General features: G+C 34.3%; 1 protein-coding gene across 1 annotated transcript; it reads right to left on the reverse strand.

Moving 5' to 3' along the window:
* Positions 1 to 501: 501 nt before the first annotated feature.
* Positions 502 to 13,644, reverse strand: LOC140242492 (uncharacterized). Its single transcript, XM_072322225.1, has 6 exons — positions 13,560 to 13,644; positions 10,683 to 10,925; positions 6,209 to 6,511; positions 5,279 to 5,584; positions 1,137 to 1,254; positions 502 to 604 (listed from the first exon to the last, which is right to left on the reverse strand). The coding sequence occupies exons 1-6, from the start codon at positions 13,642 to 13,644 to the stop codon at positions 502 to 504; spliced, it is 1,158 nt and encodes a 385-aa protein (XP_072178326.1).
* Positions 13,645 to 15,360: the final 1,716 nt, after the last annotated feature.

Consider the following 15,360-nt stretch of genomic DNA (forward strand, 5'->3'; position numbering starts at 1 on the left):
CTAACATCCCCTTCACCGATTTGAGCTTCGACATCCCCTTGACCTCTCTTGTCGCCAGGCCCATCGGCCCTTAAGATGAGAAAGAAACATAATTATGGATACTATGCTGAGAAGGCAGACAAATCAAAATCGAGATGTAGTTTGCTAATTAGTGGGTTAACATCTACCCTGGTATGTGAGGTGGAATGAAACCATTAAATTGTCTTCTTTGGTGGTCATGCTTTTAGTTTTATGGGTATTTTTTTTTACTGATTTTGGTGTCTGTATTAATTGAATTTGATATCATTAGGTTTATGAAATCAATGCAGCAATTGCCTATAAGACATAGACGATTTGTTTCGGCCACAAATTTCACTAGTAACAGAAAGAAAGTATTGACTAAACGTGAAAAGTCCTCCGAACATTATACAAAGGGGGAAACAGTTAATACTAGAAAGACAAGGAATCATACGAAGCATTCAGAAATTGAAGACGCAGAATCAGAAACAGACGAGAAGCATCTTACACGGTCGTGGTTGGAATCATTTCACTGGCCTCAAGTTCATCATGTCCTTGAGCTTTCTTGCTGCATGGCACCATGGAATCTGTCGTTCCCTTCGATAACCTGTTGAATAGGTTATGGATAGAATATATCTTTAGATGGTGGTCCCTGGAGAATTGCTTGGGTAAGAAGAATTACTTGGGTAACAAGATGAGTTGAGATGGAACACTCGGTAATATTAAAAAAAGATATAGTTTTGTAGGTCCGTTGTGGTTTTTTTCGTTTTTCTTTCCTGTTTACTGGAAACTTTCTGTTGTTTGGTGGTGGTTTTGTTGTTGTTGTTGTTGTTGTTGTAGTGTAAATGGCACATCGACGTACGTGTGATTGTGGCAAAAGACTTTTCTTATAAAACCGACGTATACAGTAAGCAGCGAAACGGACGTACAGGGATTTTCCAATAGTCGCGTGTAATTCCATCACTAACACACACACTTGCGCTGCCTTATAGATTACCAGAGAATGGGAGAGAATTCAACTTAACTTAAATCATCATCACTTCTCTCTACTTTTTTTGACAGCATATTCCGTTACATATTATGTAAGGTAAGATTATTTTGTATATATGCGAAGGAAAGCAAAGGCATATAATCAATACCTTTTTATGAAGCATACTATAAGGCCAATGATTATCGGGAGGATGACGATGACAACAAAGGTAATTCCAATGATTCCACCAGTTCCGAGTCCTTTATCCTTTTTGTCAGGTTGCGACACTGTCAGAAATTGAGGAATCAAAACGACCTTTCTCAAGTTACTGTTGGAAGGTCAGAAAGTAAACAAGTAGTTTACAGTTCAAACATTATTCTGATTATTCTATAGGAGCACGGTATTATACATTGGATATACATTATAGATAATGCTCTGTAGGATTAGTAAAAGGGTCTGGGATTCAAAGCCAGGCCCAGCGCACTCATCCTTGGACAGGGTGTTTCCCGTGATACCTCTCTTTACAAATAATCATTTCTGACCCAGGTATTTTATGGGTACCCGTTTCCCAGCAAACATTTGGACGTTTTGCAAAATGTTTTCAGAACGTCTTTTTGTGGAAGGTTTTCAACGTATTTAAAACGTTACAAATGGACGTTGCAAAAACCTTTTTTTTTTACGTTTAAAAAACAATAAAAACCTTTCGGAAATTTAAGGACCTGCAGAAAACGTTTTGGACGTTATAGACGTCACTAAAACCTTTAAGAATATTCAAAACGTTCTGTGGACGTTGTGCGGATGTCCAGAAAACCTTTAAAAATAGTCTAGAACGATGAAAAAACGTTTTAAGAACGTATAAAGAGTCTTATGACCCGTTCCAGAACGTTTAGAGAACCTTTCATATCCTTCTAGAACGTCCAGAAACCTTTTAAGAACGTCTAAAGTTTTTTTTTTTTTTTTTTTGGGGGGGGTATTTACAAAAAGTATAGTACAGATATTCAGGTACACTCTGGGATTAATGTATCCTAATCCTATATAATTCTATTCTAACCTGTTCCTGATGTCCTATACCACCTATATAGTACATCCTATATTCCCAATTGATGAATCTGTATCGCATTATTTTATATACCATCAAAATTCAATTCAATTCAAAGTTTATTTAATTTTTTGACAAAACATAATATGTCACACTTCTTTTACAACAGAGAATAAAGTAAACAGAACATTAGGCAATGAAAAGAGTGTACAATGATTGAGAACCTTATAGTAATTTTTTTTAAAAAAAAACAGAAGTGGTCGAAATGAAGTACATGTATAACCTTGCTTAAAGGGACGGTACTGGTTGAGGTAGGGATTCCTGTTTTGAACATTCCTAAGTGAGATAATGAAAAGCTTCTTATGAAATATGAAAGAGCATGTAATTTTAAGAAGGATTCAACGTTTATTTGATGAAAATTGGTTTTCAAATGGCTGAGATATCCAAAAGAGTGCTAATAATAAAAGGCGACATGCCCCAACTTTATTAGTATCTCTTTGTTTCACCTTGTTTTTTGGATATCTCAGCCATTTCAAAACCAATTTTCATCGAATAAACTTTTGATACCCCTTAGAACTGCATGCTCTTTGACATCTCATAGAGTGGTTTCTGAATATCTTGCAAAACATTAAAAGCTAAATCTTCACCTCGACCAGAACTGTACACACCCTTTAAAGTGCGAAAAATGGAGAGACCCACTAAAAAGACAGAGCTTGTAGAATGTGGGCCCCTCTGGAAAAAAAAAAAAAAAAAATCAATGGGAAGATTAATTGGAGCATCATAAATACAAAAGGAAAGAAGGAAGAATAGTAAGAAATCTGGAAGAAATCTGGAAGCCCACTGAGAATTAGATTCACAGATAAATACACTTGCTTTCATAAACGCGAACAAACATGAAACAAGACTAGACAACAGAGCAGCTGCTGAAGAAAAGGCTGTATGGGACAAAACGGAATGGACAAGACTAACAAACGCGAACAAGCATGAAACAGGACTAGACAACAAAACAACTACTGAAGGAAAGGCTGTACGAAACAAAACGGAATGGACAAGACTAACAGACAGAAGACAAAATAGCAAATAAAAACGTACAACGGAGACAGCGATCTTCAGCAGAAGCATGCCAAGAGAAACAGATGATAGTTGTGGAGGAAAAAAAAGTGATATTGTAATGTGATGTAAATAGAGGGACGCATGAACAGGAGTAACAGACGGAAATTCTACTCTTTGACACTTTGAGCAATAGCATAGATGACAACAGACATCCAAAAGATTACAATTTATTCTTCAAAGAGGAGAAAATGTGAGTAAGTCAGTACGTGAGAAAGAAGACCAAATGGGTATGAAAGTCAGTGCTGCAGAGTCATACGATTGCAATAGAAAGGACTTCAGTCTCCTCCTGAAAGAATATATGGATGGGGCGTTTTTTATATCACGATTCAAAGAATTCCAATAATGCGGGCCTATATAAATAAGTGTGTTTTTAGCAAGGATCGTTCGTAAAAGGGGTAAATGAAATTCATTGGAACGCCTAGTGGGATATTCATGAAATGATTGATTTTTGAGGAACATAGAATCAAAAATGGACGGAAGCAAATTGTTGCTATACTTATACATAAATTGCCCTAAATTATACAAAAACAGATCTTGAATTTTTAAGAGCTTGTTTAGGCAAACAACGTATTTGTTTGAGAACGTACAGGGGAATGGCAGATAACGCGGAGGGCTTTCTTTTGCAAGAGGGACACTCTTTCAAGTAAATTCTGATGCGTGTTGCCCCAAACTAAAACTCAATAATTAAAATGAGGCAATATTAAAGAGTGTGTACAGTTCTGGTCGAGGTGAGGATTTAGCTTTTAATGTTTTGCGAGATATTCAGAAACCACTCTATGAGATGTCAAAGAGCATGCAGTTCTAAGGGGTATCAAAAGTTTATTCGATGAAAATCGGTTTTGAAATTGCTGAGATATCCAAAAACAAGGTGAAACAAAGAGATCCTAATAGAGTTGTGGCATGTCGGCTTTTATTATTAGCACTTTTTTGGATATCTCAGCCATTTGAAAACCAATTTTCATCAAATAAACGTTGAATCCTTCTTAAAATTACATGCTCTTTCATATTTCATAAGAGGCTTTTCATTATGTCACTTAGGAATGTTCAAAACATGAATCCCCACCTCAACTAGTACTGTACAGTCCCTTTAACGACGACTATAACATAAGTAATGCTTTTTGCGGAATATGAAATTTCAATCTATTCAAAACACCTATATTACGCGATATTATGTTACAAACATTATCAACATGTGATTTCCAGGAAAGTTTATTATCTACAATAATCCCCAAGAATTTAATGTTTGATACTCTTTGTAGATGAGAATGTTGTAATGCATGAAGACATGGTTACTAAAATTAGATCACACACACCTAAATAAGGCCTACTAACATATGAAAATACCTCTTCATAACACAATTTAAAATTGTGAATAACTGAACAATAACGTAGGTAAGTGTATTTTCAACACAGAAAGTTTGAACCAAACATGAATCTTTAGATCTCAATGTCTTTTACTTATTTTCACTAGTTTTCAAATCTTATATTTTCTTATTTGAATATTCATAAATAGTCATGAATATTCATAATAAAGTAACCAATGACGAACCCATAGCGGCGCAAATAAAAACGTTTTTTAAACGTTCATTAAAGCCAAAGTCGACGTAGCAGACCTAACAAAAACGTTTTGTAACGTCCATTGACGTTTTTAAAACGTTTTCCAAAAAAAGCTGTGCTAAATGCTAGGTCCCAACTTTGACGTTGTATGTTTTGAAAACGTCTATTTTCAACGAAGACGTAGGGAACCTAAAAAAAAAAAAAAAAAGTTTAGGAAACATTCTGAAGACGTTATGTGATTTGCCTGGAAGGCCATTGTTGCCACTGCATTGTTGCCACTGTATAAATTTTAATGAATAATTGGGAATGCTTAAAAAATGTTCCTGATATTGCAAGCAGCAATGTAAAAATCGCTACACACCAATTTGATCTCTGTAATTAATGGTCAACTTGAAAGTATAGGAATATGCAGATGATGACGTGGAACAGAGGCAAGGAAATGAGTCAGATATACGGAGGTATGAACTATGACGTAATTAACACAAAGGGTATGTTAGTGGCGTAAGTTTTAAGAGCAGGTTGGTAACACAAAATGAGATCTCTGTGCAAAGCAGTGATCTGCTACGCGTTACAATCTTTTATGGTTATAAGAGTTAACTTACCAGAAGAAGTTGAGACTAAACAAGCACTTATTGTAGCAGAGTGCTGGTCGGATGAAGCGCTACACGTAACCACCCGATTTTCTGTAGTAAGTATAGGCTCAATTGTGGCCACAGCCGACCACTCGTTAGTGTCTGTGGAACTGGAAACGTTGGAAATTGGGTTTCCCTCACTGTTGGCGAAAAGGATGGTTGGTCGATCCAGGAACCCTGATGCGATGCATGTGATATCAATCTCTTCTGTGGCGTCCACGGTGCAAGCACACTCACTCCCTCCGCCAGGGTTCCCGCAGGGTTCCATACGTATAGCTTGTGACAGAAACGAACCAAAAAACAAACAAGGCCTGACACAAAATTAGCCAATAATGTCGCATGTTTTATTTGATAACCACCATGTGGTGTTAGGTTCTGATAGACTTTTCTGATTTTTCTTGACAAATCATTCCACTGTGGTGAGGTATTGTTTTGCAGAAAAAGACAAACATTAACTATCAAAACATTAAAAAGCATTACACTTTGGAGAAAAGACACGTGCTTGATGCATATTCATAGTAATTTGCCCCAAAATCTATCATAGAATAAAAATAATGCACTCTTAATATGTCAAATTGCTTTTTACCTTTTAGTGATGTGAGTATTAATAGTGCGAGTTACCAGAGTTCAAAATGGAATGGAGCATTTTTAAATCACCCTTGAAAATAATTTGTGGGTAAGTGTAAATAACAAACAGCGGAGCATTTAACAAGGGATCTGTGCAAAATTTGTAAGCACATCATTCAAATGGGTCAAATTGTCCTGGACATCTAATGCCTGGGCAAATCGACCGGGCCAACTGTATTCATAATCAGAGACTGAATAAACACCTTTATACTGAAAGCAATAATTCAATTAATATTGGCTGAAAAATAATACTAATAAACCAAGATGACTTACCAGGAGGAGGAGCAGCTAAACAAATATTCATTGTCGCAAAATGATGCTCGGCTGAAGCGCTACAGCTAACTACTCGATTTCCTTTCAAAGAAGTGGGCTCAATGACGGCTGTTGAAGACCATAAGTCACCACCTGTGCTGGGAATGCTCGCAATTGGGTTTTCGTCACCACTGGTAAAATGAATAGTTGGTCGACTCGGAAACCCATGAGCGGTGCATGTTATCTCAGTAGCATTGATGACATTTAGAAAGCAGTCACAACCACTCCGTCCGGCAGGGTCCATGCAGGGATCCATGCTTACAGCTTGTCAAATAAGACGAAGTCAGGACCCAAAATATGATTAGCCAAGAGGCATGGTTCAAATTAATTCAAAATGATTTTATTTCCATGTAAAGTAATACAACGTAGTATACATAACGCTTACATGAGTACATAACATCAAAATGAACTTTCAATCGCGTAATTTTCAACAAAACATGAATACAATTATCATAATGATATCAACTCTGGTTTGGATAAATAAACAAGTACGCAATACAATCTTAATTAATAATTTCATAACTTAATACGGAAAAGAGGAATTCACGAAAAAGCATATTTTGTAAAATTTGTGAATTACTCTAGAAGGTGAGGGTATCTCAAGATCAGTCAAGGACTCCATGTATAAAATTTTGATATCCTGATGTCAGGCGAAATAATCAGAAAATTAAACAAAAAAGACTCTGACACAGGACAAGAACAAAAGCAGGGACGGAACAGACAGAAAGAAAGAAGAATAAGAATAATACGAAGAATAATGCCAGATCTGTCAGAACAGATTTATTTCTTTTTATCTGAACATTCGCTTTTATTTGATCATAATTATGAACGTGGTGCAAATATCAAATTTGTTTCTGTGCTTGTTTAAACAGTTTGACCGGCTCTTAGATAATCATGGAAATCATGAATGGACTTATTGGGTCAAATAATTTGTAAAAAAAAAAAAAGAGAGAGAGAAAATATTGTTGTTTCTTGCATGACTAGATTTGTTTGGAAACGAAACTGTTTCATCCTTTCTGGCATCATTCGGCGTTCTTCCTCCTCACACTACATTTCCACATAATTTTGCCTGATGTTCCATTCTAAAGTTTGCATCCCTTCTACAGCGTATAATTATATTGTAGTGTAATTCACACCCAAAATCAGACGAACTGATATAAGACAAAATTATATGTTTTACTAAAATCAAACTTAAAGCAAGAAATATACGAAATTTAGTATTTGTTGTACTAAACATGTTTAATTAAATGACGTTTCTGGTCACAAGCATTATTATTAAGAAAACAGCTAGGATAATGATTTGATCTACTCACAACTCTTCCGTTCGTTTGCTTACTAAATAGGACCATTCATATCATGGGTAATTCCACGATAAAGTGGACATGACCATCAAATTTTCAAAATACTGTAGTCAAATCTCATTCATTTTGGTATCAAATGAAAGCTTAAGGACTGAATTTGTCATATTTGACCATCTTGTTAAAAAATTACATCATTAACTTTGTGCATAAAATCAGCATAATTAAATTTGACATAAATATCTGAAAAATGTAATGAAGTTAAGTGAATGTAGCATGAGAAAATGAAACAGGAGGTAAAAACTTTGCCTTTGTTTTCAGAGTTTAAGGGTTGAACATCATTACCAAATCATCAAAGTGCAAGATTTTCTATGTGTTAAGCTTCAGCGAACATTGCAAATACGATCATCAATAATGTCACAGTGTTACGGTAAAAACTGATGTTTTTAGTATTGGTTGAAAATCACAAACACAAAAGGGTTTATTTTGATAGCCCAAATCATGACCACATGTAGCTACCATATACAAGTACTAAAATGATGGTAACTCATTTTGTTAGTTAATTAAAGCTGATTAAAATGTGTCACGGTGTTACAGTGACTGTAACATCGTGACTATAACACCGTGACTTGCATTGCAATAACACAGGACACATACTGGATTACACATAATTAACTGTTGAAGTGACCATCTGATTTCTCTGTCACATTTACTCAAAAAATAGAGGTTTTTCAAGGATTGTTCATAACAGATGGGTCAAGCTATATCCACAAAGATTATCACTTGTACTTGTTGCCAGCATCATGCAATTTCAACCCTTTCTGTGCCAAAAATCGAGAACTGTGTTTACAATGCAGTGGGGTTTGATATGCCAATCAACACTCAGAGCACATGGTGGGTTAAAATGGAAGCAGTCCACTCACAGTGTGCCACCTACCAGATTCATAACTATCCAGAGCAAACATTTCTGAAGGTTTTGAACTTTTAATTATGGTAAAGGCAACAGTTTCAGTTGAGTTAATACCCTTTGTTTAATATTTTTATCATAATTGACCATTTTATCACATAGTTTGAATCTTCTTTTGTAGACTCAAATGTGTTCCTAACATGATAAACAGTCTGAAGTCTTGCTGCAGCTTCCCTGGTATCCTAAAGAATTACTTAGGGCATACTGAAGCTAGATCGATGTGTCCACCAAAAGTTAATCTCACTGAAATACTACTTTCCTGTGCATGGTGCTGTGCACAATCTTACAAGTTTCACCATTAAAGAGAGCCACACTCACTAGGATTTATGTGTATGAATGAGAATTTGCATTGTAATCATTTTTATGTACATGTTCGTTTTCCAGTACATCTTTGAAAAAGAATAATAATTATGGTACATTTTGTACCACACAAACTGTTTGAATGATTCTTTTTATTGCTACTGAAATTGCTAAGTGAGTTCACCTGGCTTTCTGACCAAAGTTATTAAAATCAAAGTTTCAAATTTGTATGTCATCTTTAAATATATACAAATTGGACTTTTAAAGAGTAGTTGTAAACCCTAAGTTCACTCAGAAATATTTCGGAAGCTTTCAATGATGATAGAGTGAATTATGTCTCAAAACATAAAGTGTATTTTTCTGTAAGAGCAGTGTTCCTGACTGTAACGTGTACAAATGTATATGACATGTCACGGCGTTACAGTGCAAAGTTTTTCTTTACTTTGTTTTTGTTAATCTGTTATGATTTCAATAATTTTCTGTTTTATCTGGAATGAGAATTTGCATTGTAATCATTTTTATGTACATGTTCGTTTTCCAGTACATCTTTGAAAAAGAATAATAATTATGGTACATTTTGTACCACACAAATTGCTTGAATGATTCTTTTTATTGCTACTGAAATTGCTAAGTGAGTTCACCTGGCTTTCTGACCAAAGGTATTAAAATCAAAGTTTCAAATTTGTATGTCATCTTCAAATATATACAAATTGGACTTTTAAAGAGTAGTTGTAAACCCTAAGTTCACTCAGAAATATTTAGAAAGCTTTCAATGATGATAGAGTGAATTATGTCTCAAAACATAAAGTATATTTTTCTGTAAGAGCAGTGTTCCTGACTGTAACGTGTACAAATGTATATGACATGTCACGGCGTTACAGTGCAAAGTTTTTCTTTACTTTGTTTTTGTTAATCTGTTATGATTTCAATAATTTTCTGTTTTATCTGGAAGTGTTATACTGTGATGTCAAACATTCATCATGAATCATCATTTCATTCTACCTAATGGAGAAACACTATGAGCTGAAAGTAAGACAACAGGATTCTCCATAGGTTTTCTACACACATTTCAGAGGTCACGGTGTTACAGTCACGGTGTTACGGTGCACTTATTTAAAATCTATGTCATAGTTTTCCTGTCAATTGACTCTTTAATCAAATTTTACTTCATTATTACCATTGAGTCTCTAGTACATCCCATGAACAGATCCACTTATCAAAATGTTCATTAACTTCACAGGGTTTTGTCAGTAAACAAAGTGCACAAAAACCCATGTCCATTTTGCGTGATGGTGTTACAGTGGTAATCAATCGTGCATAACTCATTTACCACAGCAGTTTTTCTTCCTTTTTTTTTTTTTTGTTTTAAAAATTGCTTATGACGATATGCATAGATACACAATAAGAAATTTTGCTCATGTGTTACATTTTGATTATTATTTACATTTGATGAGTGAAATTATACTCAAAAGTGTCACGGTGTTATCGTGGAATTGCCCATATACAAATCATACCTCGGGGTAATAGATACAATATACTTCTTTTGTATTATTTATATTCTGCATAGATACTAACCCCAAAGAAGCATGCAGGACATGTGTATATGTTAATGTCTGTTTTTGTTTTGTTTTGTTGTTGTTGTTTTTTTTTTTTTGGTTTTTTTTTTTTTTTTGGGGGGGGGGGGTATTTTGTTCCAAAGGCGCGAATCTTTACTTTAGAAACATATACTTTATTTAAAATAAAAGTATTGTTACTATCAGCTAATAAAATCACTAATATAAACTAGAAATGAGTATTGTATATACCGCACTTATCATTTTACTTTCATGGCGAGAATTTCATTGTTTAAAACCATTATGTTGATACTCACCTAGAATGATCACATTGAATTTTTTGGTGCATTCCTGTATATTCCTGCACTCATAAGTCCCATTGTCATTGTTGGTGAGAGTAATGGTCAGGTTATGGCCACCTTCTGATAAGACATAGCGATCGTTCGGAGGAGAGAATGATGAAGCGATCAACGTTGCGCTCTTATACCAGTACCATACCGTTTCTGCTTCACTGGAAATGCAAGGGCATGACAGCGTTTTCGTCATACCTTTAGGGGCATCTATCAGGGAGTTAAACATGAATACAAGAATTCTAGAGTAACTGATAAAATAGAGTAAGACGCCGAAGGAAAAATTAATCGCCTCCAGGCATTTTTTTTTTCAGTTTGTTCATTTCATTTCTCCATTTGTACAAATGAAATCATTATTGATTGAATGATTGATTTTCTTTTTGCATTTCCTCTTCATACATACATGCATTGTGATACATAGTCAATCGAACAACGAATTTAGCCCAATATTGCTTGAATATAATAGTATGAACTGCATGAGTGATTACAATTTAAGTGTATGACATTATTTCATTATAATACGAAATTAACACAAGCAGGTGTTATTTCATGCATATAAATAGTATGCAACCTCAAGAATCACAGAATGACATTTCATCAATGTTCTCATCAAATTATAGATAAGAACACACTTACAGAGTACCTATAGGAATTGACAAAATTACGTTTATCAGATAAACATTTACGTTATAAATTGCCAAGATCGGCATCAATAAGCAGTTTCTTTGACTGGGGAAACGATCTTGGGGTGATGGTATCTTTTAATTTTTTCTGTTCTTATAACTGGAGGAACAAAACATAAGCACTCAAAATGTTATAATTTTAGCCAAACACTTTTGACTGCATATGGACTCCAATTCCACTGATATACTTTGTGTGACAACTCGGTTGAACTTTCTCATGTTTGTCATGGACCCACATACATGCCTTACCGGTATATAATGCAATGTATACCGGTAATAATTTTACAGTTACAAACCCATCACTCTTTTAACACTAACACTGTAAGCATTAAAGGAAACCAAAGCACAATTACAAAGAGGGATTGAATGAAAGCAGTAACATTAGTTAAACACATCAGTAAGAGTTTGAGGAAAATCAGACAATCCATTCAAAAGTTATGAATTTTTAATGTTTTGGTGTTGTCATCGCTGGATAGGAAGACTAGTACAGTTCATGACGTCATGATGGGCAACAATACAAACTTCGAAGGAGAAGCCGACAATTTTTTTTTTCATGAAAAATACACATTCCCTCGGCTTTCTATTAAAGGTAAGTCAAGTGTTCTTTCATTATGGTAGAAAAGTGAAAATATGTTAAATTTTCTTTGTTAATACCTCGATATTGTTGTTCATAATAATGTCCGTAATGACGTCATATTTTTATTTTTGTTTTGGTTTCCTTTAACTCAGAACCCGACTAACATTTACTAGAGAAGTCACTTAGTGCTTAAAGTGAATAAATTTCACTTATAAATATAGAAAAAAACAAAAGGTGCACTGTAAACAAACACAGTCCGGATATACTACACGATACTATCAACCACGGGCATGTGGAAAGAGCTTCTCATTACAAATATCTCGTACTTAAAGTCGACAACGAACTGTCTTGGACTGGAAACCTTATTCAATCTTTGTGAATGAGCTCATGTAACATTGGACTACTAATGTAAGCTTCAGATAATAGATAGGCTTAGTGAAATAGCATTTACGTGAAACTGTGGGTTCCATCTTCTGGTTTTTTTTTTTTATTATCTAGTGTTTTCTAGTGTTTTCTCCTTTTTTCCTGGTTTTAAGTATCTGTTATATAATTATGTGGCGATGTATCTTATTACGCTATGCTTTTTTTTTATTAATTTGATTAGATTGATATGTTCATCGTATTGTTTTTGTCGCTGCTGTAACATTGTATTTGCGGCCTCTGTGAAAAAACAAAAACAAAACAGCCTTACCTAGTTGTTCAAGGGTATTTTATACCCATGATTGAATACAATAAAACAAATAAACAGACAAAAACGTTCGTATCCAATGTTGGTATGTATATATCATATGAATCTTCAATTCGAATTATAGTATTTATACCTCACGTTCTAATGAAATTTGTCATGAGCCAGAACATACTGAACTTTTAACGGAGATATACATAAATTACCTCAAATTACTTGCACCATCACCTCGCTCCCCCCCCCCCCCCCGGAAAAAAAAAAATGCTTTGATCCACTGTCATCAAAGCCCAAGAGCCTATACAGACTGAAATGCAGAGCCGTCATCAGGATAAAAATTACAATGTAATTTCACTCTCATTATTGAAGAGATATTCGTGGTTGGGTTTTTTTTTTTTTTTTTTTTGAAAACCAATCTGTTTTTGTTTTTTTTCAAAATATCCTTCCATGCAAGCAATCCAATCTCTTAAAATAAAACCTTCAAACAGCATCACTATAGATTCACGTCTTTCAAATATCAGTGAGGGAGTTATGAATTATGGGAGTTACTAATTGCATATTTTATATATATATATATATATATATATATATATATATATGAAGAGTTTGTTTGCAAAAACCGATAAGTCCATATTTGCCAAATGGAGATATTTGCGATTATTGCGAAAATTTTTGCTTCTTTTGACCATAACTTCAAAAATATACCTTTATATGTAGTGACCAATATATCATTTTAAAAGGTATTATTTTGTACGTTATGGCAAAGATCGTACGTCAAAATCTTCAAAAATGGACTTATCGGTTTTTGCAAACAAATTTAATAATTCATCAATGTATATTGAATTATCATTATATAGTTACATGAATTTTGGATGAAATGCTTCTGGGAGAAATGTGCTTACATATATCTTGAATGTCAGCAACGACGGGTGCTAGGAGGCCCACACTCATGACAAGGGAAATTGTCGCTAAAGCGGAATGAAGCATCGTGTCTGCAGATATAAAAGAGTGCATGCTTGACATGAGTTGTCAATATGCTTCCGGAAGGGAGATTAAAACAAAACAAGCATTCATAAAACACATGAAAAAAAAACACACAAAATCTTCAGTTTCTTTATGCAACTATACAGGTAAGCTTGTCAGCTGCTTGCCCTACTTGCAACAAGTGAGCGAATGCCTGCTTGTTTTAATGGAACCTAATACGGGTCAGAGATTGAAATATTAATTGTTTCATTTTATTCCATTTTATTTTTCATTCTTCTCTTTTCCAACAGAACATAACACAGTAAAAATTAGGAATTATATCACAATCGTATACATACAACTTGCAAATGATATCAAATGATGTAATAATAAAGCTACATATATTATATATATGTATATATGCATGTATACTTGCAAAATAATACAAGATTATGTTTCAGTTGGGAAAGAAAAAAGAACTGAGAGGTCCAGTAAAAAGCAAACTTGTAGATTGTGAACCACTCAAGAAAAATCTAATGAAATACTCATTTGCATAAGATTATGCTTAGCACAAGTATAACTTAAGACAAGATGGAACAAAATAGGAGACACACAGCAACATGACACAACTAGACAGAATAGATGGAAAATGGAAGGAAGGAAGGAAGAAAGAGAATGCCTGCACGCTGATCAAGGAAACGAAAGAGGGAATTGAAGAGGTGCTTCAAACAGCTGGTGGCTGCATACAGCCGTGCAGAGATTATGGTGGCTATTTCACTATACTGAATTCAGAGATTAATTGATTGATGGTTGGATGATGAACCCTGTGGTTGTTGGGACTTGGTTAATGAAAACGAAACATCAGAGAGGGTTTAACAGAAAGGATTTCAACTTCCGCTTAAAAGAATACAAAGAAGGAGAATTTTTTATCTCGCAACTTTATGAATTCCAGAATCTAGGGCAATCATTCAATTGTCATATAGTATGTGTATATAAATGTATTCTGAGCCAGTAATGTTCTCAGAAGGGGTAAATGAAACTCATTAAATTGCCTGGTGGGATAATTATGGAAAAACTGATTCCGTGTAAACATTGAATTGAATATACAGGGAAGTGCATCTGCGTTGAAATCAAACATAAACTGTCCAAGTTGAAAAAATACAAATCTTTAAGTTTTAAAATCTTATATTTAGTGAATAATGGATCTGTATGGGAACGTGGCGGGACGCCACAAATAACACGAAGTGCCCTTTTTTGTAGTAACAGTAGTCTATCTAATAAAGTTCGATGGGCGCTACCCCATGCTAAAAGTCCGTAATTAAGATAAGGTAAAATCAAAGAGAAATACAACGTCAGTAAAGAAGACAATGGAATATGAAACTTGAGTCTATTAATGATACCAATATTATGTGAAATTATTGTACTAATGTTAATAATATGTGGCCTCCACGAAAGTTTATCGTCCATTGTAACCCCAAGGAATTTTATATGAGATACGCGTTCTAATTGAGTGTCATCAAAAATAATATCTTTACGTAAAGCTTCTATAGAACTGCTAAATAACATATATTTAGTTTTCAAAAGATTAAGAGATAATTTATTAGCTCTTATCCACTGGGTCACTTTTTTTCAATTCGGAATTAACTATGTGCACGAGGTTATCTGGATTTTGATGTGAAAAGAAATATTTGAATCATCAGCAAAAAGTATAAATGACAACACGTCGGATGATCTGCAAAA

The sequence above is a fragment of the Diadema setosum genome, chromosome 19 (genome assembly GCF_964275005.1).
Source record: "Diadema setosum chromosome 19, eeDiaSeto1, whole genome shotgun sequence".
Taxonomy (NCBI): Eukaryota; Metazoa; Echinodermata; class Echinoidea; order Diadematoida; family Diadematidae; genus Diadema; species Diadema setosum.